The sequence below is a fragment of the Chrysemys picta genome, chromosome 11 (assembly GCF_011386835.1).
Source record: "Chrysemys picta bellii isolate R12L10 chromosome 11, ASM1138683v2, whole genome shotgun sequence".
Lineage (NCBI taxonomy): Eukaryota > Metazoa > Chordata > Testudines > Emydidae > Chrysemys > Chrysemys picta.
The window spans coordinates 2992276-3018625 of record NC_088801.1 but is presented as its reverse complement, the minus strand read 5'-3'; the positions used below and the strand labels follow the sequence as shown (position 1 = coordinate 3018625).

At 60.6% G+C, this 26350-nt stretch overlaps 1 protein-coding gene across 5 annotated transcripts in view; it reads left to right on the top strand.

The window, feature by feature from the left end:
- LOC101944759 (PNKD metallo-beta-lactamase domain containing) overlaps positions 1-19337 on the top strand; it is a 30422-nt gene extending 11085 nt beyond the window's left edge. For 4 of the 5 annotated variants that reach the window (XM_065560468.1, XM_065560466.1, XM_065560469.1 and 1 more), the window contains 8 exons: positions 3518-3633; positions 4194-4306; positions 8155-8213; positions 11498-11590; positions 11988-12151; positions 13234-13320; positions 14290-14405; positions 15424-19337. In XM_065560468.1, the coding sequence (XP_065416540.1) occupies positions 3518-3633; positions 4194-4306; positions 8155-8213; positions 11498-11590; positions 11988-12151; positions 13234-13320; positions 14290-14405; positions 15424-15597 (922 nt within the window). In that variant the 3' untranslated portion in view covers positions 15598-19337. Of the gene's footprint in view, positions 1-2461; positions 2610-3517; positions 3634-4193; positions 4307-8154; positions 8214-11497; positions 11591-11987; positions 12152-13233; positions 13321-14289; positions 14406-15423 lie in introns of those variants that run through there. The other variant, XM_065560470.1, reaches the window with a different exon arrangement.
- The last annotated feature ends 7013 nt before the right edge of the window (positions 19338-26350 follow it).

The following is a 26350-nucleotide window of genomic DNA, read 5'->3' as shown; positions in this document are numbered from 1 at the left end:
CCAGAGTCATGGAGTCAGCAGGGGAGACGGGCTCAGAGTCCAGTCCGGCCTCGGAAACTGCTGCCGTTTGTTTCACTGTGGCCGTTCTCTGCCCCCCCAGGAGAGGCACTGCGCCCACACCCCCTCCCGTGGGGGGTGAGAGCCGGGGGCCTGACATGGGTTCAACTTTAATTGAAGGGCGGCTGGTGGGGTTTCATTGTCTCCTTTGAAGGTGGGGTTTGTGACTAGCGTGGTTCCCCAGGGTCTGCTCCTCCCCAGGCCCAGCATCTTCTGGGGTTTCTTGTCTGTCTGGCCTCATGTGATCCCACCCCAAGGCCCAGTAGGGTCCCCACTCCAGCACCTGCGGCGTCAGGCTCTCAGAAGCCACATGCCCACCCCGGCAGGGGGGGTCGCTGTCATTGCCCTCATGATACGGAGGAGCCCAGGGAGTCCCAGAGTGGGATTTGCCCAAAGCTGGGGATGGAACCCAGGAGTCCTGATTCTAGTCCCTGCTCCAACAGACCTAGAGCAAAGACATGGAACCCAGGAGTCCTGACTCCCGAGCCGCAGCTCCAAGGCCTCCTTCCCTGGACCCGGCTCCGCAGTGGGGTAAGAAGGAGGGGCTTGCAGCTGGCTAGAGAATCCAGCTGGATATGGGAATCCCCTAGGGGTGTCGCTGGAGGGGCTGAGTGCAGGGGGCCGGGGGGAGGCTGTGCCTTGTCACCTCCCCTTCTCCCCCAGTTACCAACACTATTGCGGGGTGCTTTGAGCTCCTTGCTGGGAGCTGATGTGGGGACAGGGAAGTTGATGCCCTGGCTGTGGGGTGACTAGTGGTTAGAGCAGAGGGGCCGGAGTCAGGACCCCCAGCTACCAGCCCCCGGCCAGGCATTCCATATGCAACCCTGAGTGTCGCTTCCCTGCCCCGTGCCTCAGTTTCCCCAAATGCCTCCAGAACCGCAGCTGGGGGCAGTGCTAGACAGCTGTAAACTCTTGTTATGTGTCAAATTCGGTGCTGCCTCTGGACTCCTGGCAGAAATTGTCACCCTTCCCCACTGCCCCCCAGCCTCCCCTCCGCACACGCATACATACGCCGTATAGCAAGGCAAATACAAGTTAAACCTTGTGTGTCTGAACGGGTTAATGCTACTCCAGCTTACTTCCCCCTTTTAAAACCACGGGGCTGGGGCCCTGGCAGAGGGAACTGGAGGTTTCACGATCACTGGGATGGCTGGTGCAATTAGTGGAGAGAAACCGGTGTGGAAGCCTGACTGGGGGTGGGGAGCGTGCCCCTCCCTCTCCCTCCCTAACAGCTCTGGGGGGGCTGCTCTGCCTGCACTGGTCTAGGAGCAGCTGAAAGCTCTTACGCTAAAGACCTCAAAGCCCCTGGCCTGCTGATCTCCCCCCCCCACACACACACCCCATTCCTTCTCCAGGCCCCTCCAGGGCCATTAACCAGCAGCTGCCACCGGTTTTCCAGCTGCTGGGGGCTCGTGTGCTATGAAAGCCGAGCCCCTGAGTTGGCCCTGCTTGCTGGGGGTGGGGGGTCTCCCCAACTTAACCCCTCCCCCCAGGCACTGAGCTCGCTTCCTGAACCTGGCCTCACACGCTGTGTCCTGGGCGGACTCATTGACTCCTCTGCCAGCTCCCCACCCCTGCTTGGGAAGCCCGTTGACAGCAGCTCCCCGGGGTGCCCGTGGTGCGTAGCTCAGAACCCAGCGCAGCTCTGCCCTTCCTCCGGGCCGGGGGCGGGTGCAGGTCGGCGCTCCGGCGGCTGTGACTTTCTGATGCCCGGGGCCCAGAGCTCCCGGATAAGCTGGAGGGTTATTGTGGATGGTGGGGGAAGGGCAAAGCTCGTTTCTCACAAACCTGGCCAGCGTGCCAAGGGGCCCTGGCCTGTCTCACATCTGGCGCTGCGCCTTCAGGGGCGGGGGAGAGCCGGCTTGGGGCAGTGGGGTGCTGTTGTCTCTTCCATGCCTGGCTCTGCCAGTGCCCCTCGCTCCTGCCCCCTCCACCATGTTGCAAGGGGCACCTGAAAGCCAGATTGGCATTTGCCAGCCCAGGGCGTTCTCAGTAACACAGAGCAGCCCCCCCTCTGTCTCGTCAGCCCTGCCATGCACCTCTCCAGCGAAATGCAGGGAGATTCAGCTCCCCTGGCTCCTAGCCAGCCTGGCCCCCAAACTGTCCCCCAGTAACAGGACCATCTGCCCCCACTTGGGAGCGCCCCCCTGCAGAGCCACCTGGAGGTGTCTTGTTCCCCTGTTTGCTTAGTCCATGCTGTTCCATTGACTTGGAAATCCTTCTGTAAGTGGTGCCCCTGCCAGAGCGCCTCTCTGGGGAACCTGGCCCCGCTGGGGAGATCATCTCTGGGTGGAGTTTGGACGCTGAAAGGCGCAGCCCCATGTGTGTCTGGCCGGGCCCCGGCTGAGATGGGCGAAGGGCTCTGGCTAGTTTGCCTTTGGGGGGCTTCTTGTTGATGCTCCTGCTGCAGATGCTGCCCCCCCCGCCCCGCCCCGCATGCAGAGCGGGTGTGATCGTGGAAGCCAGGCGGACGGGCTGGGCCTGCGCCGATCCCAGGGCGCTGGTAGTGCTGGCGGTCAGAGCCGTGCTTCCCAGTCTGCAGAGAGGCAAGGGTGGGTGAAGCCTCATTAGCCCCATTTTGCAGAGGGGAAAACTGAGGTTAACAGCCTGGGGCCAGCGTCCCCAGCTGGCGCAAATGGTCGGAGCGCCATTGACGGCAAGGGGATTACACTGATTTACACCCTCTCAGGAGCTGACCCCTTGGTTCTCAGGGCGCCTGCAGCTGCTATTGATGGTCTGGCTGTTGGGAGTTTGGCCCCGGGCGGCGGAGGGAATCTGTGCGCCCGTGTATGCCAGAAGAGGGTCGCCTGGGGGGGATAGACAGGGCCAGCGATACGGGCCTGCACTGTGACTGCAGGGATCGCTGTCCCAGTGACCCCGCCCCGTGCAGACACGGCTCGTGCTGGTGACGGTGCTGGTTTTGCTGGAGTATCTATCGGATGAACTAAGCTCTGCCGGCAGAAGCGTTGTTGGGCAGTATCGCCGCCTCTACGCTGGAGCTTTCGCTGGGCTAGAAAGGTCTTCAATCCCCTCCCTAACTGACGTCGAACTGCTCTCCTGCATCCGACCTGGCCTGCGTCAGAGCTGTGAGATAACCTGTGTCCTGGCTTCCCGGTCCTTGGGCTCCCATCCCCATCTCTGGTGTCTGGCCACTGCTCGGCGGACAAAGCCGCCAGCCTGGCCACCTCGCCATGGGCTGCCTGTGACAGTAGGAAGAGATGGGTCTAAAAACTTTTGCTGCCGTCTCTTGGAAAGGGGGGAAATCCAGACCCTGATGCTTTCCTGTCTCTCCCCCCTTTCTCGGGGTGGGGGGGGTGCTACCTAATGGCACCCTAGGTTGCTCTGCAGCACATCTGTCCCCTACCCCAAAAAGGGCCGGGAGAGCAGCTGAGTTGCTGGGCCCCTGTGAGAGTGGGAGGGAGACCCGTCTCACTCTTGCCCACTCCTGTCCTCTCCCCAGGTACAGCCTGTACGCCCGCACCAAGCTGGGCTACCTCTTCTACAAGCGGCAGATGAAGAAAGCCCGGGAGCGATATCCACATGGCCACTCGATCCCCCAGCCCGTGATGTTCAACGGTGAGTCCTAGCTGCTTCTGGGGCTGCCCCCCACCCCGCTTCTGGAGCCCGTTCTCACTCATCCCACAAGTCCGGGGCCCAGACCGGAGTGCCAAGGTAGCATGCTGCCTGAGAGTGTGAGTCTCTAGCCCCCTCTAGCAGCTGGTGCATGAGAGGGTAACAGTCTACTACAGCTGCCAGCTAGTGGAGTTCCTCCTTTAGCTCCGGCGGCAGAGCCTTGTGCTTTTAGCACTGAAGGGGCCGGGTTCCATCGCGGGGGGATGAAGGGTGGTTACGCTAGCACATGGATCCAGGTTCAGGTTGGGCCGGGGTCTGGGGATCTAACTGGGCACGAGGAGCTGACAGACCCCGAATCTCGTGAGCTGCTCCAGCAGTAACTTGAGCCTCGTCTGAGCAAACTCTCCAATTCCGCTGCCTTGGCCCGAGTCCGGATTGGGACCAATGTTGCAGGGTCAGCGTCTGAGCGGGTTGGTCCCTGGACACTCGGGGCTGCCTGGGGTTTGAGGGTCTGGCTCAGAGCCCCTTTCTCAGCCGCTTGTCTGTCTGCCCTGTTCCCTCAGGGGTAAAGATCCTGCCGATCCCTGTGTTATCCAACAACTACAGCTACCTGGTCATCGACACCCACTCCAGCGCTGCTGCCGCCATCGACCCCTCAGACCCGCTGGCCGTGCAGGTGAGAACTCCTCTCCCGCCCCACTGGGACCAGCGCCCCGCCCTCCGGCGCCTGACATTGACCAGGGGATCGATCCACTGAGACGCGCGGGGGGTGGGGAGATGGAACCCGCCCCCTTTCACCATCCCATAGCCGCTGTGCCACACTCTGGGGTGACAGCGGCTAGTGCCTGAGCCTTTCTCTGTGCCCCCTCTTCCTGCCCACCCTCCTCTCCCGACTGTCTTCTCTGTATCCTGAGGATCTGCCGGATTTTGCCAGCAGCACCGACCTTTGCCTGCCGGGCTGCCTGTCCCACCCTCCCTGGCACAGGGGGCAGCGGGGGGGGGGGGGGGGGGACGGGACCAGACAAGGAAGATCACCCCCAGCCTCGCTGCAATCGGTGCCTCTGGCCCTCTCGCTGCCCTGCTCTTCAGAGGCCCCCGCAGTCACCGGCCCAGCCCCCTCCTTCCTGTTGCCTGAGGCTGCGAGCCCTTGTGGTCCGGCCTGTTTGTTCCACGGCCAGGTGGGTGCCAGAGACTCCATGGAGCCCGCTGGGGACTTGGCTGCTATTGATTTTGCGGGGAAGGTGCCCGGATACCATGGTGACGGGTGAAAGTCTAAACCCCTGAGAGAGAGAGCTGCGTGTGTGGGGCTGGTAGGAGGGGGAGGAGAGCGCGAGAGAACGAACAGTGAGATATGCAGCATGGAGGAGGTGGGGGAGGCCACAGAAAGGAAATGCAGCACTCCCTTGTTTGGGGGAGGGGGAGGGGGAGTCCCAGCTCCTAACATACCCCTCCACCAATGGAACTGCCCTCAGTGACTGTGTGCACACCCACCCGCACCCCATCACTCCGCTGTGCTCAGGCATTGGCCTCTCCCTCCCCCCAAGTTGCAGTGGGGTGATAGGGAGCATGGGACTACGGGGCTGGGGTAGGACCAAGGCTCCATGCCTGTCTCCAAGCCCCACGCTGTGGGCACTCAGAACTTCGCAAGTGGGGCGGGATGCTGCTCCCCCAGCTGCACAGCGCGAAGGAGAATCCCCTTAAGGTCGTAGCGCTACAGGGCCCATGACACAGATGAGCAGTGCTGAATCCAGCCAGCAGAAGGCAGCGGTGCATGCACTGTCTCATTACAACCTGCTTTACAGAGAACTTGGCTGCCCCTTTTAACCCCGTCATGGCCAGTCCTAGCGACGGGAGACAGCAGCAGCTGGTGCGTCAGCCCCTCGGTGGCCCCGTCTCTGACACAGGGGACGCTTTGCCCGAGGGGCACCAAGACGGCACCCAAGGTGGTCAATACAAACCAACTGCTGGCTCCGCTCTGGTGCGCCCAGCCGGTTGGATCTGTGCCCACAAGTGGTGCCTGCTGCGCCCTCCCTGAGAGCAGCTGCCCTCTGTGCACGCTGCCAGGACATGCCAGGCTCCAAACCCGTTACAGAGCCACCTGGGAACAGGGCTGAGTCACTCAGGGGCCGGCCCCTGGGCAGGCGGAGGGGGTGGCCTCTCTGGAATCTTGTTCAAACGTGCCCGCGGCATGTGGGAGCTCAGCCAGCCTGCAGATTGCTACTACATTGGCCTGGGTTCTTTTTAACCCCTCAGTGCCTGGAACTCACTTAGCGCCAAGAGCAATGAATCCTGGGGAATGAACGTGGAGGGGGACCTGCCCTTGGGGCTGGCAGGAAGCAGCGGGAGGAGAAGGGGAAACGCGGCAGAGACAAAGGAAGAACAGCTGCTGCATGGAAATGACTGCTTCTCCCAGGGCAGGGTCTGCGCTGAGCTTTCCCTGAGCCCCCAGCCGCCAATGGGCCACCAGCAGGACAGGACTGACTCTCAAGTAGCCCTCCCCCCTGCCCATCTAGGGAAGGAGCCACTGCATGAGCCGCTCCACTCCCCAGCCAGATCGGGGCGGCCTAGGATGCTTTGGAAGCGAGTGGCAGGACCATTGGCCTGTATAGAATGACTTCCGAGGCGTGGGGGCTCCCAGCCCCCCGTGGGAGCTCAGGGTTAGAGGCCTCTTGGTGCAGAGAGCTGAGATTCTCTGCTCTGGTCACTATCACCTCGAAGCCCCAGCCTGGAGCTGGGTCTGGAGCTGGGTCTGCTCCCAGAACAGCTCCAGGGTTATGAACAGCTGCACGGGTGGAATCTGGGCTCACGGAGGGTCAGCAGCACCCCCCTCCCCCTCCAGCAAAGGGGGCCTGACCCAGAGGTTGTCTGGCTGGCTCCCAAGCTGAGTGTCGCTGGTTAAACAGCGTGTGCAGTAAAAAGCACCGGGGGCAGGAAATGGCTCGGCGAAGCTGAAGACAAAAGTGAGGTGGCAAAATTTACAGACGATGCAAAATTATTCAAGATCGTTCAGCCCAGAGCTGACGGCGAGCGAGGAGCGACAAAGGGACCTCACCAAACTGGGCCACACAACGGCAGATGAAATGCAATGCTGAAAAAAGGCAAAGTAAAGCACCCTGGGAAAAGTAATCCCAACTATATGTAGAAAATGCTGGGGTCTAACTTAGCTGTTACCTCTCAAGAAAGAGATCTGGGGGTCATTGTGGATCGTTCTGTGGAAACATCTGCTCAGTGTGCAGTGGCCGTCAAAAAATCAAAAAGAATGTTAGGAACCATTAGGAAAGGGCTAGATAATGAGACAGAAAATACCATATTGCCTCTCTATAAATCCATGGTACGTGCACACTTTGAATACGGCGCAGTTCAGGTCGCCTTATCTCAAGAAAGAGAGATTGGAAGTGGGAAAAGGTCAGAGAAGAGCAACAGAAACGAGTAGGGGGATGGAACAGCTTCCGTATGAGGAGAGATTAAAAAGTCTGGCACTGTTTGGTTTTGGGAAAAGATGACTGAGGGGGGATATGAGGGAGGTCTATAAAATCATGACTGGTGTGGAGAAAGTGACTAGGGACGTGTTATTTACCCCTTCACATAACACAAGAACCAGGGGTCACCCAATGAAATTAACCAGCAGCGAGTTAAAACAAACATAAGGAAGTGCTTTCACACAACGCCCAGTCAGCCTGTGGAACTCCTTGCCAGGGGATGTTGTGAAGGCCAAAACTAACTGGGTTCAAAAAAGAGCTAGATAAGTTCCTGGCGGATGGGTCCATCAGTGGCTATTAGCCAAGATGGTTAAGGACGCACCCCCCTGCTCTGGGTGTCCCTAAGCCTCTGACTGTGAAAAGCTGGGAGTGGAGGACACGGGGTGGCTCACCCGCTCATTGCCCGGGTCTGTTCATTCCCTCTGAAGCACCTGGCACCGGCAACGGTCAGAGACAGAATCCTGGGTGAGATGAACGATTGCTCTGCCCCAGTCCGGCCGTTCTTACATTGCTGAGCTACAACTTCCCTGGGGATTCCTGTAGCAATGGGGTGGGGCCGGCCGTGTGTGCTGGAGAATTGGAGTCCTGACCCACACCAGGGGCTGGGAGGGATCTGAGCTGCCATGCGGAGCCCTGGGTTTGCATCCTGCCAGGCTGGCCGGGCATGGGCTACTCAGCCCTATGGCAGTCCCGGGTTCGAGTCTCGCCCATCACACCTGGGGCAGCTGTGGGATCTGGGGACAATGCCTTTGCACAGAGTGTGGAACAACGGGGGGGATAGGTCAGAGCGACTGGAGGGTGCAGCAGTGGGGAGCCCCGGGGCCCCCCAATATCAACAGCTTCCCAGGCAATTCTGGGCTTGAATGAAATCATGTGGCTGCCGGATTGGGGGAGGTGCTGGCTGGCTGGTCACCTCCTCTCCCATGTCTGTCCCCCAGTTGATTGGGCAGCCCACCCCACCAGGCAGCTCCCTGTTTCTTTAGCCCCTGGGGTGGGCTGGGTTTGCCCCCCTGGGCTGGGCTGCTTACGCTCTCTCTTCTTCCAGGCAGCCATCGAGCAGGAGGGGGTGACGCTGGAGGCCATCCTGTGCACCCACAAACACTGGTACGGGGGCTGCTCTGGGGGACAGGGCCTAGGGCAGGTCATTGCCCTTTGGGGGCGGGGCTGTGCTGGGAGGGAGGCAGAGCATGGGGGGAGCCCAGGGCTGGGGCTGCGGTGGGATTGAGGGTCAGGGAAGGGCTCTGCCCCGGCGTGTCCGGCTGCCATGTGGAAGCGATGGGCAGTGCCGGAACAGAGGGGGAATCTGGGGGGGTCGGCGGAGCTGAGAGGAGCCCATCCTGAAAGTCCCTTGTTAGCAGGGTCAGGAGGGAATCCGAGGCTTGCTCTGGCCTTCCCTGGCCCAGCCCCCCGGGAGCCCCTTCCTTTCCTGGCCTTGGACTGCTGCCTGCAGCTGGGGCGGGGGCTCCCGGAGCCAGCTGGCAGGTGCCTCTGCGGGGCCGATGAGACAGTGGCTCCGGCCCGGGGGCCCTGCCCTTCCTCCAGTGGTGCAGGGGATTTATCTCCCTGGATGTCCCTCTCGGAGGCAGCGCCTCACCCCTGCCTTTCCCTCCCAGCTGTGGGAACGGGCCCCACTCCTCGGAGGTGGCAGAACGAGTCGCTGCTGTGTGGGCAGAGTGGGAACCCGGACAGTTCAACCCCCTCCCCTTCCAGGAGTCCTGTGTTCCTTCCTCTTCAGTAGCTGGTGCCCTTAAAATCTGCCCCCCAGTCCTGGCTGCTGTTGGGGGGCCTCCCTGGACTGTGGGTTTGGTAGGTCTCCGGCCAGTTCCCAGGGGACAATGGTTCATCTCCAAACCCCACAACCAGCCCCCTCGTTAACCGTACTCGAGGCCAAGGCTGGGGCTCCCCGGTGGGTCTGTGGCCCGTGGGCAGGAGCTGGCGCGAGGGTTAGAGATGTGGTCCCTGGAGCTGTGCAGCTTGGCTGCAACGTCAGCTCTGGCCTGACCGATCCTGCTCCCTCTCCAGCCCTGGGGGAAGACGGGACTCTCACCAGCTGCGTCTTTCCTTCCTTGTGCCCCCTCCAACACCTGCCCCTTTCCCTGCCCCCTTCCAGTCTCCCCCGGGTGGGTGAGCCGTGCAGCTGGGTTACCCCAGCCTAGGCGAGGACCCTGGAACTCCCCTCCCCACTTCCATCCTCGCTGGCTCTGGCCAAATGCCGCAGCCGGTTCATTTCAACCACCTGCTCCCCTCGGCCCAGCCACCACAAGGGCACCCCCAGCCCCTCCTCCCACCTCCGCGAACGCGGTTCTGTTCCGGGTTGGCGTGGGGGTGCCCTGACGCAGCCCGCCCGCCCCCCCAGCGCTGTCCCCAGGGACCTCGGTGGCTTTGATCTCATGAGCTCGGAGGGGGGGATTGTAACGTAAGCCATGTTCGCTTCCTGAAAGGCAGCGGTTTAGCGTGGGCCGGGCCCTGGCTTATCTCTCCCCGGCACATGTGGCTGGGCCGGATAAGGGGCAGGGGCCGGGAATGTTGGGGGGGGATGGCCACGAGCCAGAGCAGTCTGGATGAAGCGTGTGTGTGTGTGCGGAGGAGAGCGTGACGGGCAGGGAGCCCCCGAGTTTGGGGCGGTTGCAGAGGGGCGCAGGGGATCCTGGGACAGTGCCCTGCAGAGAATGATCGTGCCCTGGCAGAGGGGGCTGGATGGGCCCCAACGGGCCCTTCCTTTGGGTGACTGCAGCGCTGCCCGCATCCTCCCCCGGCCAGTGGCCCGCGTGCACCCCGGCCAGCGGCCCGCGTACGTGTACGCACACACACGCCCCCACCCACCCCCGTATACCATGGCTAGTCCCTGCTGGGGGTGCCTGGAGTCTGGCCTCCGAATGAGAAGCCGCACAGATTGGAGTGAGCAGGGATTCTGTCTGGGGGGGGGGAGGTGTCACCCTCCCTCCCCCCCAGCATGGAGCACCCTGTTCTCCTGGGATTTGGGGCCGCTGACCCCCCAGCTTTCTGCTCCCCCGGCATGAGTGGAGAGGGGCAGCGGGATACCGACTGAGCGGGAAGGGATACGAGGAGCTGGAGGGGATAGACACTAAACGCTGGATTCGGGATGGGCTGTTAAAGGAGGGGGGGCAGGTCTCTGTGCCTGGTGGGGGGGCCCTGGGTAGATGTATGCACCCCAGGCAGCACGGATGGGGGGTTGCTCAGCAGGGAGAAAGTCGGGGTGCCCATGGAAGCCAGGGAGGGTTTTAGTATCGAGTGGGGGAGGGGAAGGGTCGGGGTGTTTGGCGCCAGGGTGGACAACTTTCTACTCGCACAAAACCTAACACCCCTTGCCCCGCCCCCTGCCCCGCCCATCATCCAAGGCCCGCCCCCTCACTCCACCCCCTCGCTCGCTCGCTCTTCCCGCCCTCACTCACTCGAGGGGGTGGGGGTGAGGGCTCTGGGGTGGGGCCAAAAATGAGGGGTTTGGGGTGCAGGAGGGGGCTCTGGGCTGGGGGGTGGAGTCAATGTCCTTGGCGGGGGAGCTCACAGTCTCTCTCATGCAGGGATCACAGTGGGGGGCTCGGCTTGGGGAGGGGTCCCTGGCGGGGGAGCTGACAGTCTCTCTCCTGCAGGGATCACAGCGGGGAGGGTGGGGGGCTCGGCTGGGGGAGGGTCGCCCAGCGGGGGAGCTGACAGTCTCTCTCCTGCAGGGATCACAGCCAGGGGCTGGGGGGCTCGGCTGGGGGAGGGTCGCCCAGCGGGGGAGCTGACAGTCTCTCTCCTGCAGGGATCACAGCCAGGGGCTGGGGGGCTCGGCTGGGGGAGGGTCGCCCAGCGGGGGAGCTGACAGTCTCTCTCCTGCAGGGATCACAGCCAGGGGGTGGGGGGCTCGGCTTGGGGAGGGGTCCCTGGCGGGGGAGCTGACAGTCTCTCTCCTGCAGGGATCACAGTGGGGAGGGTGGGGGGCTCGGCTCGGGGAGGGGTGCCCAGCGGGGGAGGTGACAGTCTCTCTCTTGCAGGGATCACAGCGGGGAGGGTGGGGGGCTCGGCTGGGAGAGGATCGCCCAGCGGGGGAGCTGACAGTCTCTCTCCTGCAGGGATCACAGTGGGGAGGGTGGGGGGCTCGGCTCGGGGAGGGGTGCCCAGCGGGGGAGCTGACAGTCTCTCTCCTGCAGGGATCACAGCGGGGAGGGTGGGGGGCTCGGCTGGGGGAGCGTCGCCCAGCGGGGGAGCTGACAGTCTCTCTCCTGCAGGGATTACAGTGGGGAGGGTGGGGGGCTCGGCTGGGGGAGAGTCGCCCAGCGGGGGAGCTGACAGTCTCTCTCCTGCAGGGATCACAGCGGGGAGGGTGGGGGGCTCGGCTGGGGGAGGGTCGCCCAGCGGGGGAGCTGACAGTCTCTCTCCTGCAGGGATCACAGCGGGGGGAACATGGCGCTGAGACGGCGTTACGGCTCCTGCAGGGTGTACGGCAGTGCTTGTGATGCCATCCCTGAGCTCACCAAGTAAGCGGGGGACTGGAGGGGGACCCAGGCCTCCCCTGCCCTCTAGGGCGAGCGGGCAGCAGGGTCTCCATAGCCCTGCTCCGTCGCCACCTTCTCTCCTGCGTCTCCTCCTCGTGATGGTGATGGGGGCACGCGTCCCCTGGGAGCTGGGCTGAGCCCTGCCAAACTCATGTCACATCTGGGCCAATCTGTGGCCAGTGCATGGATGGTCACTGCTGGCCCAGCTTTCGCGGCTGATGCCTGTCCGCAGGGCGGGCCGGGGGCTGGGACACACCGCCTGAATCCACGCCCCAGTCAGGGGATCAGCGGGGGCCGCCTGGCTCCAGATCCGGGGCAATCTATCTGATGGCGGAGTATCCTCCCAGGGCCCTAACAGCCTGTCCTGCCCCCCGCGCAGCCCCCTCTCAGATAAGGAGACTGTCACCGTGGGACAGCTGCGCTTCAAGGCTCTCTTCACCCCGGGGCACACCGTGGGGCACATGGTCTACCTGCTGGACGGGAAGCCCTTCGAGGGGCCGGCCTGCCTCTTTTCTGGAGACCTCCTCTTCCTCTCAGGCTGCGGTGAGCTGGGCTTCTTTGGTTCTGTCTCTAGTATCTGCCCCGCGGGGGGGAGGCACAGCTCATTGGTGGGGTTGGCCCCCCCCTGTTCCCTCCCTTCACTCTTCAGGATGAACGAGATGCAGCTGGCACGAGCTCGGGCTTCCCTAAGCTGCCCTGTTCCTCCCCAGAGGGGGCTGCATTTTAGTGTTGGGGGAAAGGAGGGGCTGGGGCATTGCTTTTGTCAGGGGCTAACAGCCCCACTAACCGGCCCTCGGTTGGTCTTTGGTTCCTTCCCCCGACCTCCCTCTGCCCCACCCCAACTCTGGGGATAGTGGGGTCTGCGCCCGGTTGGCAGCATCGGGGGCAGAACTCAGGTCCTCCAGCTCCAGCGGCTCCTCTCTCTGCCCCTGGATCTCGATGGGGCACACCCCCTCCGCAGCAGCAGTAGTGAGTCCATTATCCCTCGGGGGGAGGGCTAGCTCAGTGGTTTGAGCATTGGCCTGCTAAACCCAGGGTTGTGAGTTCAATCCTTGAGGGGGCCACTTAGGGATCTGGGGCAAAATCAGTACTTGGTCCTGCTAGTGAAGGCAGGGGGCTGAACTCAATGACCTTTCAAGGTCCCTTCCCTTTCTAGGAGATAGGACATCTCCATTAAATTTTTTGGAAGGTTGTGGAATCTCCATCTCTGGAGATATTTAAGAGTAGGTTAGATAAATGTCTATCAGGGATGGTCTAGACAGTATTTGGTCCTGCCATGCGGGCAGGGGACTGGACTCGATGACCTCTTGAGGTCTCTTCCAGTCCTAGAATCTATGAATCCTCTGGGGGCTAAGGCCGCTCACAGACGCTTTGCGGAGCAAGGTGTGAGGGGGGTGGGGCGGTTTGGGCACTGCTGGCATGGTGGTGGGTGCGGGCTGCAAGACCCCGCCATGGGGCATGGGTTGTAAACACCCCATTTGGGGGAGGGGCGAGCGAAACGGCTCCTCCTGGGAGGAGGGGGTTGGCCCTCGGCCTGCTGTCCCAGCGACCCAGAGAGGCCGGAGCCCATAGGGTGGGGACCGCGATCCCCTCCCCCGTAACATGCTCCCCGCATGGTCTTGCAGGGCGGATATTCGAGGGGACGCCGGAAACCATGCTGGCCTCGCTGGACACCGCTGCGGACCTAGCAGAGGACACGCTGCTCTGGCCAGGTGAGCGCCCCCTGCCAGGCAGCAAGCTCGAGGGTGGGGTTTGTGGGGCAGGGAAAGGGGGCCAGCAGAGGCTGGGGAAATCCCCCGATCTCCACAGGGGCCCAGCTGCAGGGGTAGGGGCGCAGCCTGGAGTTCAGTGCCACGAGTCAGGGGGGCCTCAGCCCCGCTGGGGGTCGCTGACCTAGATCTGCAAGGAGGGGAAGGAATCCCCGCTCCTGGGCCTGTGCCGACATGGAGGCAAAGCAAGGCCGGGGTCTCGCCCGTGAGCTGTATTCGTCCGCAGCCCATGGGCAGGTTAGGGGCAGACCCGGGAGGGGAGCTGCTGGGTGGGACCGCGGGCACTGTCCCTCTTGCTTTTTACATCCGTGTTTGGAATGAATGGTTTGGGGTGCAGGCTACCCCCAGGCTGCAGTGGGGAGAGAGGACTCCCCCCAGCCCTCTCTCGCCACACAGCTCGGGGCCAGGGGAGAGGCGCCTCTCCGTGGGGACGGCAGCTCCGGCAGGCCTGGGCCGAGCCAAGGGTGCAGCTCCTCTCCCCCGGCCGCGGCAAGTCCGTCCTGGAGCCGGCAGGGAGCGACGCCTCTTCCCGCCACAGCCCTGAGCCCCTGCACGGCCACGCAGCTTAGAGGGACCTTAGATTGAGGGGCATCGCTGCAGACGCTGCCGCAGTCTCATCTCCCTGCTCTGTCCAGAGATCTGGTTTCCTTGGCTCCCTGGACCTCACCCGTCTCTAGCCCCTTGTGTCTGAGGATCTGCCGGCCCCTTGCCTGCCCCTCCCAGCCACCCTAGGGGGCAGCAGGTGATGTTCCCATAGGGCAGAAGCACGGAGAGGGGCCGGCACAGATGGGAATAGAACCCAGGCGGCCTGGCTCCCTACCGGGTGCTTGGCTCGCCAGTCTGTGCCCTTCACCGGAGCCCCCGCCCGTGCCAGCCCCCCTCCCCTGGTCACTGCCCTCTCTGCTCCCCAAGGACACGAGTATGCCCTGGACTGCCTGACGTTTGCCAGCCTGCTGGAGCTGGAGAACCCCGTGCTGGAGCAGAAGCTGCAGTGGGCGAATCAGCAGCGGCTGGAGAAGAGGAGCACGGTGAGTGTCGGTGGGGGAGTGCTCCCGGGCCTTGGCATCCGGGGCAGGTGCCACTCGCGCGGGGCCCAGTTCCTCTTTCCTGGCTCTTCCCCCCGCTCTCTCTCCCTACGCCGGGGGCTGGGAAACACCTGGCCGGAAGTAGTGCCGGTTTCCCTGCGGCTCGGATCCAGCTGCTTCCTAGCCTGGCAGTGGGGGGAGGGAGGCGCAGGCAGGTTTGAATTCACACCCGCCCCGCAGGGACCCAGAGGGCATCGGGTGCTGGGCCAAGGCCAGGAGATTGGCTGGCTGGGGTCAGCTGTATGATGCAGTGTATTAATCTGTCACCTTGCAGCTGGTCGCCTGGAAAATCCAGCATTCGAAGGGTTACGCTTGGCAAGCAGGGGCCAGGTCCCTTTGCCCCCAATCTGGGTCCCTGCCTCATTTCCCCAAAGGCCCCCCCACCCGCAACCTGCACCCCATCCAGCTGCAGCTTGCTGGATAGCCATAACCCGTGGGGCACAGGCCACAGCAGTGTCCACTCCCTCGGCACCCCTAAACACCCTCCCTGCACCCCATTAATGTGTCTTGACCCTTGACCTAGTCTCTGCACTAGGTATCTGAGTAATTCCATTCCACCTTCCTAAATTCCCCTCGCAGGGTTTCATCTGGACTTGGGGTCTGTCTTGGCTTCCCATCCTAATCCTGCTGGAGCATGCTGCCGCTATATATGGCTGCCATACCCCACCCCAGAGGCAGCCGCATTTCCGTAATCTCTTGGGTTTCTACGGCGCCTGGCACAATGGGGTGCTGGGGGTTCCCACAATCCGGATAGTAAAGGAAAATAGCTTCAAAACTGGTTTGTAGGAGCCAGTCTCTAGTAAAAGGAGCTGGCGAAGTTGTGGATTTGGGATGCAGACAGGCTGGGCTCAGCGCAGATTAGAACATGCAGGGTGCGTTGCCTCTTTCATGCTGGGCTCGGTGGTCTCAACGGGCTGCGGCTCTGCGTGTGCTGACCTGGCCCCGTCTCTCCCCGCCCCAGTGCCCCTCCACCATCGGCGAGGAGAAGGAATACAACCCGTTCCTGCGGACCCACTGCTGGGAGCTGCACCGGGCCCTGGGGCTGCAGCGGCTGAGAGGCGAGGACTGGGACAGCTTCCGGGCGCGGGTGCTGAAGGAGGTGCGGCACCGCAAGGACCTCTACAAAGCCAACTAGCCCCCCGGGCCGGGCGGTGGGAGGGCTCTGCCCCGTGAGCAGCCTCCCAAAGGAGGGGGACAGTCCCTTTGGGGGGGAGTGTCTGGCTGGGAAAGGGTCTCACCCCCTCCTGGCGATGGGATCAGGGAGCCGGAAACGTCTCCGCCTCATCCCTGTGGATAAAGACAGGTTCGGGTGCCATCCCCCTTCCCCCCCACCCCACCCTGCTGGCTCGAGAGGGCTCGTCTCCGGACAAAGTGGATCCTTGCCGGTGGAAAGAAGAATGGGGGGGGGGGTAAAATCCAGGATGACACCCCCCCCAAACCCACCCCCAGGAGGCGTCTGACTTTTGATTGCCGCTGACTGCTGGGGATGAATTCCCCCAAGCGAGGGGGCAGGGACGGGGGCGTTGGCGAGGGTGCCTGGCAAAGCTTTTCCAGGGAGCAGGGCTGTGACTTCCTTTCTCTGGGGGACTGGACTTTGGCTGGTGGAAGCGCAGGCCCGGTGCGGCTCGGGGGCTAGTCCGTGCAGCGCACGTTGTTTCTACACTACAGCCCCGCAGATCCCATTACACAATGCCCGGTCCTGAGCCCAGCTGGGCGCCCGGCGTGTGGGGAGCGGTGCTGCCCGAGGTGGCATCGGAGACAGCGCCGCGCCTGGTCTGTCGGTTCTTTCCTCTGCGTCCTGCCCCAGCCGGCCCGTTTGTGGGGCACCGCTGACTCCTCCGTGAGCACACGCCCACCCCCCGCCCGCTGGCTGGGAGAGACCAGGACAAACCACCACAAAAGCACCAGCTGGGGGCGCCACTGCACGGAACCCAGCTCTGATAGTGGACGGGAAAACCCCCCTGGCGCTGAACGTTCCTGGCAGCCGCCTCCCTCCTGCGGCACGGGGATGGGCGCAGCCGCGCTGGCAGGGATCAAGGAGGAAGCCGTGCCATTGTCCGGCCTGCCTCCCTGGCTGGCTGGTGGCTTCCCGTCAGGTCTCTGCGTTAACTTTAGTGATTGTTCCCTGATTGAAGCAAGACCTGCTCCATGCAAGTGGGGAGCGGGGTGTGTGTGTGTGTGTGTGTGTTTTGGGGGTTACGTCCTAAAGGATTTTCAGGTCTCCACGCCAAGCACAAGGATCCTATGAGTTTATAGCGCAGGTCTCCAGCCTGGTGATGGTTCTACATCCGCCCCCTTTGCTCTGGAGGTCGTTGGGGGCTGGGAGAAACAGACCCAGCCTCCTTCCTCCCCCTGACCGCGCCTGTTTGCCCTTCTCGGCAGACGAGAACGCAGGGGTGTCCCGCCCCATTGGAAAGGCAGCGAATTTTCAACCCCCCATGGGGAAACCTGTAACCTGTGAAATTCACTGCTGGGAGATCGACGTGAAATCAAGCGCTTAGCAGGATGGATGGCCAAGGGTCAGCCGTTCCTGGGGCTGAGAACCGCCACAATTACACGGGGTAGGGTACAAAAGGAGGGGCACAACACCGGGTATCTCAGGCCATGAGCAAACCTCAAGCGTCCGGGGTTAGGGGAAACTTCCTCCAAGTGCATGTTGGCCCCAAACTGTCCACTGCGGGGTCCTTCCATCTTCTGAAGCAGCTGGTCCCGGGTACTGTTAGAGACAGGAGGATACCGGGCTTGGGCAACCAGAGCGGAAACTAGTGTGGACGCACTGTTGGGATGAAATCTTGGGCCCGCTGGGAGTCTGTTGCCATTGGCTTCAGTGGGGCCAGGCCTCTTTGGTCCCCTTGTTTATGATGGACCCCAAAAAGGGATCCGTCCAGTAAACCAAACTTCTTCAGAGGGGAAGGGCCAGAGAAGAACCAAGGGAATCTAACCCGTGATGTTCTCATCCATATAAATGTCTGACCCTGTATTGCATGCTGTGAAGGTCTTGCTCTCAATGCTGTCTTGCGGCCATGAGTTCCACCGGCTACAGCGAGCAAAGGAAATACTCTTGCGCACAATGCACCAGGTGACATTTGCTGCCCTTCACTTTCAGTGAACGCTGTGTATAACAGGAGGCACATGGTTTTTGTATTAGGAGAGAGCGGAGGATGTTCAACAAATGGGATGGGGTGTATTCACCCATCATCCAGGGAACAAAAAGCACCCCCCCGTTCAGCATTTGGATAGACAGGCCCGAGGCCTAGTTATAAACAGCTTCGTCCCCAGGGAGGGTGCTGTGGGGGGATAAATGTTTGCAGACCCATACTTTTAAGTGTGCAGGGCATGATGGAGGCTGGTTGATTGTAGGGGGTGTTTCTGTGGAGAAGGGCTGGAAAAGGGGAGTATAAGGTGAATGTTGTGGGTTGAACCTGGTTACTTTGCAAAGGTGTGTGTGTGTGTGTGTGTGTGAGCAGCCACAGAATTGTGACACTGGCGTGTGCGTGATACACAATCTCCCTGGGAGAAGCGGCTGCCCCCTGGGTGGGGCCGGGGATGCTCCAGGAGCCTTGTCCTGAACATAGAAGGGGCTCCTGGGTCTCTGTCCCGCTGCTGCCGTCTCAGACCTCCCCTTCGGCCATCCTGTCTAGCCAAGCAAAGGTGCTGTTAAGGCCCATATGGGGATGAAGCAGCCGGGCTGGATGGGAGTGGGGCATTCCCAGCCTCTGCTCTGCGCTACAGGGAGGGCCACATCTTGAGTGGCTCTGGGTTTGAGGAGGAGGTGGCTAAGGGGCGGCCCAGCCTCAGATCGGAAGCCACTAGATACGCTCCACCGCACGGTAGGGGCTGGAGAGGCAATGCCAGCGGGTGAGGGGACAGGACGTTTGGAGGCTTGGAGGTTCTTGTTAATGTCAAATGTTACCAATAGCTCACTTTAGCTGTCTGCGACAGGGGAGGCAGGTGAGTAGAGGACAGAGAGCCAGGACTCCTGGGTTCTATTCCTGGCTCTGGGAGGGGAGTGGGGTCTAGTGGTTAGAGGAGAAGGATGCTGGGAGCCAGGACTCCTGGGTTCTATTCCTGGCTCTGGGAGGGGAGTGGGGTCTAGTGGTTAGAGGAGAAGGATGCTGGGAGCCAGGACTCCTGGGTTCTATTCCTGTCTTTACCGTTGATTCCCTGTTGGGCTAGTCACTTCCCACTTCAGTACCTCAGTTTCCCCCCCTCTGAAATCATGATCCTACTTCCCAGTCTCCCAGGGACGTCACGCGTTCGTGACTGCGTGTGAAGGGGCTTGGAGACGTAAAAGCCCTACACGCTGCAAGCACTACGCGGAGCTGGGTTTCTCCAGGGGGTTCTGGTGACTCTGCCTTGGCTCTCAGGGTTTATATTGTTACCAAAACTCCCTTGATTAAAAATGCAGCCGCATGGGGGAGGAAAACGTGGTCTAGTGGCTAGAGCACAGGACAGCCGGGTTCCATTCCCAGCTCTTGCTGGGTGACCTTGGACAGGATGCAGCGCTACGTGCCTCGGTTTCCCCATCTGTGAAATAGGGCGAATACCTGCCTGACCGTGGTTGTGGGGCTCCCTGTTGTCTGTAAAGCGCCCAGAGGCTGCTGGCTGGGCCGTGCCGCAGAAGCACAGCGGTAGAGATGATACACTAGGTCGGGATTTATTCCATCTCTTCCCCCCCCCCCTTTCTCTTACCGTTGGAAATAGATCGCCACTAACGATTCCAACCTGTGAGCTTTAGCTGAGCCAGGCAGCACTGGAAGCAGTGGGTGTGGAGTAGGGCGCTCGGAGAGGGGCTGGGAGCATGAAGCCTCTTGTATTCAGTGATCGCTGTGGATTGTAAAAATGCCAATAAATCAACCCTTTGGTTTTACTGTTTTTTAGTGCGATGGGCCTGTCGAGAGACAGAGAACTTTGTGCTCATGACAGCAAGGGAGTAGTAGCGCTGGCGTAAAGCAAGCCCGGCCTGGGAAACCTCCCAGCACAGCTGGGCCAATGCATCTCAGCGCCAGCCCCCAACCTACGCCTGCTATTCGTGTCACGGATTCCCTGGTCTGCGGACCCACTCAGTCCTAGCCTGGGGCATCTCCCTTACTCTCCTCTGCCTCTCCCGACGTGAGGCTGAAGTGGAGTGTGGGGGGGGTTCCTACGGCCAGACTCCCCATTGGGATGATCCCATCAGAGGAACTGAGCAGAGAATTCCAGCCCATGCGCTCCAATTCTGTAGAGTGGGAGGGATAGCTCAGGGGTTTGAGCATTGGCCTGCTAAACCCAGGGTTGTGAGTTCAATCCTTGAGGGGGCCACTGGGGCGAAAATCTGTCTGGGGCTTGGCCCTGCTTTGAGCAGGGGGTGGGACTAGATACCTCCTGAGGTCCCTTCCAACCCTGATCTTCTATGATTCTATAGCCTAGGCCAGAGCCCGGCTTATAAGACTACAGCCTACCTTCTAGCCCCCTCTGGGCTTCACCCCCCTTGAATCCCATCCGGTTTTCCCGTATGCCCAGTCTGAGGCCAGCACATTCGCTTCACTGGTGCCCTCCAGCGGGGGCCGATCCCTGGGCTCCAGAGAGAAACGGTGAGTTTAACCCTTCCCTTACACTCTGCTCCTCCCTCTGCCCCAGAAGCTGCATGCGTCGATGGAATGAGAAATAGCAGAAACATAGGCAAAGTCCGTTCTCCAGGGTCCTTTAACGAGGCACCTGCCCCTGGAACCAGCGGGTTGCGGGATCTTCCAGCTTGGGATCGGTATTGCAACGTCCTGCTCATTCTACCCAGCTTTCATGCAACTTCACTGGCCTCTGCCTCTCCCTGCGGATAACCCAGGCCTGTTTTCTGAGAGGTGGTGAAAGGGGCTCTCTCTCTACAGGGAGCCGATATCCAGGGGAGGGGGATCCTTCACCCCCGCCAATGCCCGGTGGGAAAACTCCTTCCCGGTGCCAGTCATCGACGTTCTCCCAGCTTGCTGGGGCAACGGATGGGCTCCGTGATCTAACCAAGCTAGCTGTGCCGCAGGGCAGGGGTTAGCATGGGGTCTTCAGCATTCTCTCTTCCTCTGGTGTGGGGCTGGGCGGGATCCCAGGGTAAGGGGGGCAGACCCCCAGGGGCTGAGGGTGCAGGGTGGGAGGGATCTCCAGTTGGCAGAGAACAGGGGGGTCGGAGCGGAGGGGCACAAAGCCCAGAGATGAGCCACAGGCCAGGGCAGATTTGTGCAGGACGGTGAGGAGGCCCCACAAGCACTGGGGGCAGCCAGCGGCGGGGTGGGATGCAGGGGCAGAGCAGAGAGGGGGGAAGATGGTTGTGGTGAGCTGGTGATTCTTGGTGGCATCCAGTGCCCCTTGGTCCCCCGGGCTCCAGCTGGTCCCTTTGGCCTGCGTTCCAGGGGAGGTGAGCACCTGCAGCGCCCGTTAGCATCAATGGGGTTTGGGGGTTGGCTTGCTAGTGCTCTGCTCCATGCAGAGAGCCAGGGCCATGAATGAGCCAGGCAGACCAGCCTCCCCAATCCCACGGGGGCTGAGGGAAATTGACACACACACCCCCCTGACCTCACTGGATCTGTGCAGTGGATCCACGACCTTCGCCTTCCGTGGCTGTTTGAAATCCAGCCCCTTTAACCGGCGGGAAATTCCATCGGCCGGGAAAGTCGGCCAGGTAACTGGCCCCTGGATCCTGTCCAGACAACTCCCTGCCAGGCTCCAGTGGGGCTAGAGATACGGGGTTAGCTGTCCCCGGACTCCACTCCCAGGGGTCAGGCTCTGGGCTTCTGCCCTTGGGCCTGTAGCCGCCTGCACAGAGCTGCGGCGCGGGTATCTTCAATCCCAGGTGTGTCTGGCGGCCCCGGCCTGACCTAACCGGCAGCTCTGACCCCACAGAGGCTGCCTCTCCCGGTTAACCCGGCGAGGGGGATCCCGCCTGTGGCAAAACCGTCGTGTTATTGTTTAACTGCCAGCAGGTAGAGACCTGCCCAAAGGTGAGCGTGGGCCTGCGCAGGCCTGGGTAGTGACCAGACAACGGGGATGAAACAACTGAGGAAGTAGGAGGGGTGGGAGTAGGTGTGTGTAGACTGGAGAACGGAGATCACCCCCTGCCTCGCCAGGACCAGCTGCCAAGGCTCTGGGGGTGTCGTGGCAGCCGTGAGGCTCGGGGCCTTTGGCGGAGAAGGCTGCGGCTGTCTGACTTGGGGGATGGAGTTTGTGCCATGCACAAGGGGCACCTTGGGAGATGGCTGGGAGAGCTCATGGAGAAGAGGACAAGGGGTCACTCGAGGCTGGCACGGGTGGCAGAGCAGAGGCACGAGGATAATGTAGCTGATGGGTGTGGCAGGGCACCGTCTGGCAGGGCCTCGGAGAGGCAGCAAGTTGTAGCTGATGCGATGGAGAAGGGGGAACAGCGGGAAAGGGGTCTCAACAGCAGCATCTTGCATGGATTTGGGGGTGAGGGTGCAGCAGCCAAGCCACCTATCCCCCCTCTCCCCCTGGTACCAGGCCGGGGTATTAGAATCGTCACGGGCCTGGGGAGGAGAGCGCCCCCTGCTGACTCACAGGTCTCATTCGCTGCCATGTACCGTGGGTTTTCCCCTGGGAGTCTGCCATCCCAGTACTGATCAGCCCAGACCCGGTCTAGCGTCGCCCTCACGGCTCTTGCCGGTTGTTTACAACCTAATTGCGGAATTGTGGAAATGTGGTTTTGTTTTTAATGGTGCTGAAGAAGCAACTCCCCTGTGCTAAGCTCCCCCCCCAAATGGCTCTCTCTTGCGAAGGGGAGTCATTGCCCGGAGCGCTGGGGAAGGTGTCCAGGTCTCCCAGTGGATTCTCCTGAAGGGTAAGGCCCTTGCAGGGGGCTAGACCATGCTTGGCATCGGGGGGCCGAAAGGATCGAGAGCACGGTGCAGCAGAACAAAGGCGGCAGGCGGGCGGGATTGGTGCAATGTGTCCAGCGAGGAACAAAGGCTGCAGCCAGACGTACAGGATGGGGGGCTCTATCCTGGGAAGCAGAGACTAAAAAGGACCTGGGGGGTGCGGGTCGTGGTGGATAATCAGTGAACACGAGCTCCCAGGGCAATGCTGTTGCCAAGGGGCCTAACGCGAGCCTGGGACGGATACCCGGGAAGCGCGGGTAGGAGAGAGGTTATTTTATCTCTGGATTTGGCTCTGGTGCGACTGCTGCTGCGATCCTGTGTCCAGTTCTGGGGTCTGCAATTCAAGACGGATGTGGAGAAATTCGAGAGGGGTCAGAACAGAGCCATGAGAATCACTGAAAGGGCTGGAAAACCTGCCTTGGAGTGAGAGACTCCAAGGGACCAAGCTGTGTGGCTGAGCAAAGGGAAGGTTAAGGGGTGTCTTGATCCCAGTCTAAAAGTACCTATAGGGGGAACAAATATGTGACAGTGCGCTCTCCCGTCTAGCAGAGGAAGGTCTAACACGATCCAATGGCTGCAAGGTGAAGCTAGACAAATTCAGACTGAAAATAAGGCGTCACTTTTTAACAGTGAGCGTAATTAACCATCGGAACAGTTCACTGAGGGAGGGGCATGGCAGATTCGCCACCACTGGCAGTTTTAAAACCAAGATGGGATGTTTTCTCAAACAGATGTTCTAGGGGACGGTTCCTGCTGGCCTTGGAATCTCTGAATCTGTTCTGCGGGTCCCTCCCTCCCATTCATGGGGAGCGGCTTCCCCCTTGTGACGCTCCCCTCTCCCTGCAGCCTCTTTAGCGCCGGCTCTGCTAGGATGTCTGCAGGGTGGACTGAGGCCGGGGTCTGCCTCCCTGGGGTGTCCCAAGGCTGAAGCTGGGCCCAGTGCTTTATTCAAAGGCCAACAATCCTTTGATTTTAAATGTCCTCCGTGTAAATTACATTTTTCGTAATTTCACCAAAATGAACATGATTGTTATAAAATTCAATCAAATTAGTAATGATTTGTTAATTAACTAGCAGAATAAGGAGCTAGACTATATTTTTCAGCCCCCCCAATGACAGCTCTGTGACCATTAGCCTGTTCTGAAGTAGCCGGGACATGGCAAGGCAGCCAGTTGGCTGCCCGGTGCTTTATACGTGTCTATTGGAGGGTTACTAACAAAGAAAATGCCCAGTGGAAAGAGGGGTATGAGACTCGGCAGAGTTTGGGCCAGAAATGAAGCTTCAGCATTGGGAGGGGCGTGTCCTTGTCTCTGGATAATGGCGGCGTGGAGGCAGGGACCTGTCAGTCAGGAGCCCCGGGAAGTGCTTCCTCACGCAGAGCCAGTCAAAGCCCAGGGCCGCCTTGGAATTTTTTTTAAAGATTTTGGCTTTTGAATAAGGAATTGGGAACCACAAATAACTGGGCCTAAGAACATCAGAACGGCCAGACTGGGTCAGACCAAAGGTCCATCCAGCCCAGTGTCCTGTCTGCCGACAGTGGCCAATGCCAGGTGCCCCAGAGGGAATGAACAGAACAGGGAATCCTCAAGTGATGCATCCCCTGTCGCCCATTCCCAGCGTCTGGCAAAAAGAGGCTAAGGATACCATCCCTGCCCAGCCTGGCTAATCGCCATTGATGGACCTATCCTCCAGGAACTTAACTAGTTCTTTTTTGAATCCTGTTATAATCTTGGCCTTCACAACATCCTCTGGCAAGGAGTTCCACAGGTTGATTGTGCGTTGTGTGAAGAAACACTTCCTTTTGTTTGTTTGAAACCTGGTGCCTATTAATTTCATTTGGTGACCCCTGGTTCTTATGTTATGAGAAGGGTTGAACAACACTTCCTTATTTACTTTCTCCACACCAGATTTTATAGACCTCTATCATACCCCTCCTTATTCGTCTCTTTTCCAAGCTGAAAAGTCCCAGTCTTATTAATCTCTCCTCCTACGGAAGCCGTTCCATCCCCCTAATAATTTTTGTTGCCCTTTTTTTAACCTTTTCTCATTCCATCTTTTTTGAGATGGGGCGATCACATCTGCACGCAGTATTCAAGGTCGGCGTACCTTGGATTTATAAAGAGGCAATATGATATTTTCTGTCCTATTATCTATCCCTTTCCTAATGACTTTTTTTTTTACCGCCACTGTACATGGACCAGATGTTGTCAGAGAACTATCCACAATGACTCCAAGCTCTCTCTCTCGGGTGGTAACAGCTCATTTAGACCCCAACATTTTGTTGACATCAGCTCCTGCCTCATCGTCAGCCCTGAGCAAGGTGAGGTCTTAGTTTTGACAAACACACCCCCAGTCATCTCCTCCAATTCTGCCTACATCTGAGCTGGGAAGGAGTGGAGCGTTCTGGGCCTGTGAAATAAATGCCACCAAACACAGTATAAAAGGAGGGAGAAATTTAACCTTCTGCATCTTAATCTCCCTTCCCACCCCCCCAGCCCAGCAGTTCTCCCACGTTACTCATTTAGGACTGGCTGCTAGTTTATGGGTCAGGGAAGCCGAGTGGCACAGGGTGTTCACCAAAGAACTCTGGGCTGATTTGGGGGGGCGGCGGGGTGTTATGCAAAGTTGGCATAAGAACGACCATAGTGGGTCAGACCAATGGTCCATCCAGCCAATCCTGTCTTCCGACAGTGCCCGGTGCGAATGAACAGAACAGGCCATCGTGGAGTGGTTAATGAGCCGTGGAGGCACTTGGAGGGGAGACCTCAACCTGTATGCATGACACCCTCATCTTCCTCCTCCAGGGATCCTACGTGGTGGGGATGGAAAAAGCCTCTTGGGTTGCTCTGTCTGCATCTGCGATAGATCCAGTATCTATTGCCGCAGATCCAGGGGAGCCGGGGGAACAGCCTGCTGGGAGCTGTAGGCGCCAGGGGCTCCCGGCTCAGAATTCGAAGGGAGGGTGGCTGTGACCTGTTCTGTTGGGGAGGCTAACCTGAGGTTCCTGGGGGTCCGGCAAAGGGGAATGTTGGCCCCCCTGCCACGGAGAGCCCGGGTCTCATCCCTGGCGAGGGGAGAAGTAAAGCTGAACTGGGAGCTCACGGCAGGAGGGGGCAATCGCAGTGGGATTGCTGCGGAGCAGCACAAGGGGGCTCCTAGCCTGAGGGCCAAGGGAGGGAATGGCCAGGTGGTCTCCTATGATCGAGTAGCCCTTGGCTACTGGGGCGAGAGCTGGGCTGTCCCTGGGTCAGCCAACCGCTCTGCCAGACGTAGCACCCGGATAGCCGGGGCTGAGCCTTGCTGAGTTACCTGTCTGAGAGTATCTGGGCCTGCCTTGTTCTCTTCTGAACAGCAGGGACAGTCAGATCTTTGTGGGTGTCCACGTGGACAGAACGCCTGCCCTAAAAGCACAGGAGGCCCCTGCCAGCTGAGCTGAAAGAGAATCTCCCTTGGCTGCCAGCAGTAGGGGGCATATGACACACAGTTGACCAGTTCTGATACCCACTTCGCAGAAGGCAGGGAACACACCACGCACATCAACCCTATTAGTTTATGCAAAGCAACCCAAGTCCCTAAGGGAGGACAGTGTCCTGCACAAGCCAGGCCGGAGGTCGCAGGCGGGCTGGGAATCCAGCCAGACCCCCCTGTAAACAGAGCGGGGGGCTCTGTAAGCCATGGGAGTCCAGTGAAAACCAGGAGGCTGCGGAGGGGTGTTTTGTATCTGTCTGACCTGGGTGACTCCCCTGAGGTGAGATGCCGGGGGGAGGGGGGGCAGCTGCTGCTGCTGGGGGTGGGGGTGGGGGGCCCGATCGACGGTGCATATCCTGCCCCACTCCACAGCCCCGAGGGTCCCCAGCAAGGCACAGGGGGGGCTGGGGGGAGCTGTCTGTCCGTCCCAGGGCTCTCTGCAGCGCCCCTCACCGCAGCCTCAGCCCCTCCCCAGCTGCCCCCTGCCTCGGACCCCGCTCGGGTCGCTAGGGAAGGGGTGGGGCAGCCCAATGCCCTGCGAACCGCAGCACCCCCCCAAAACCCCGC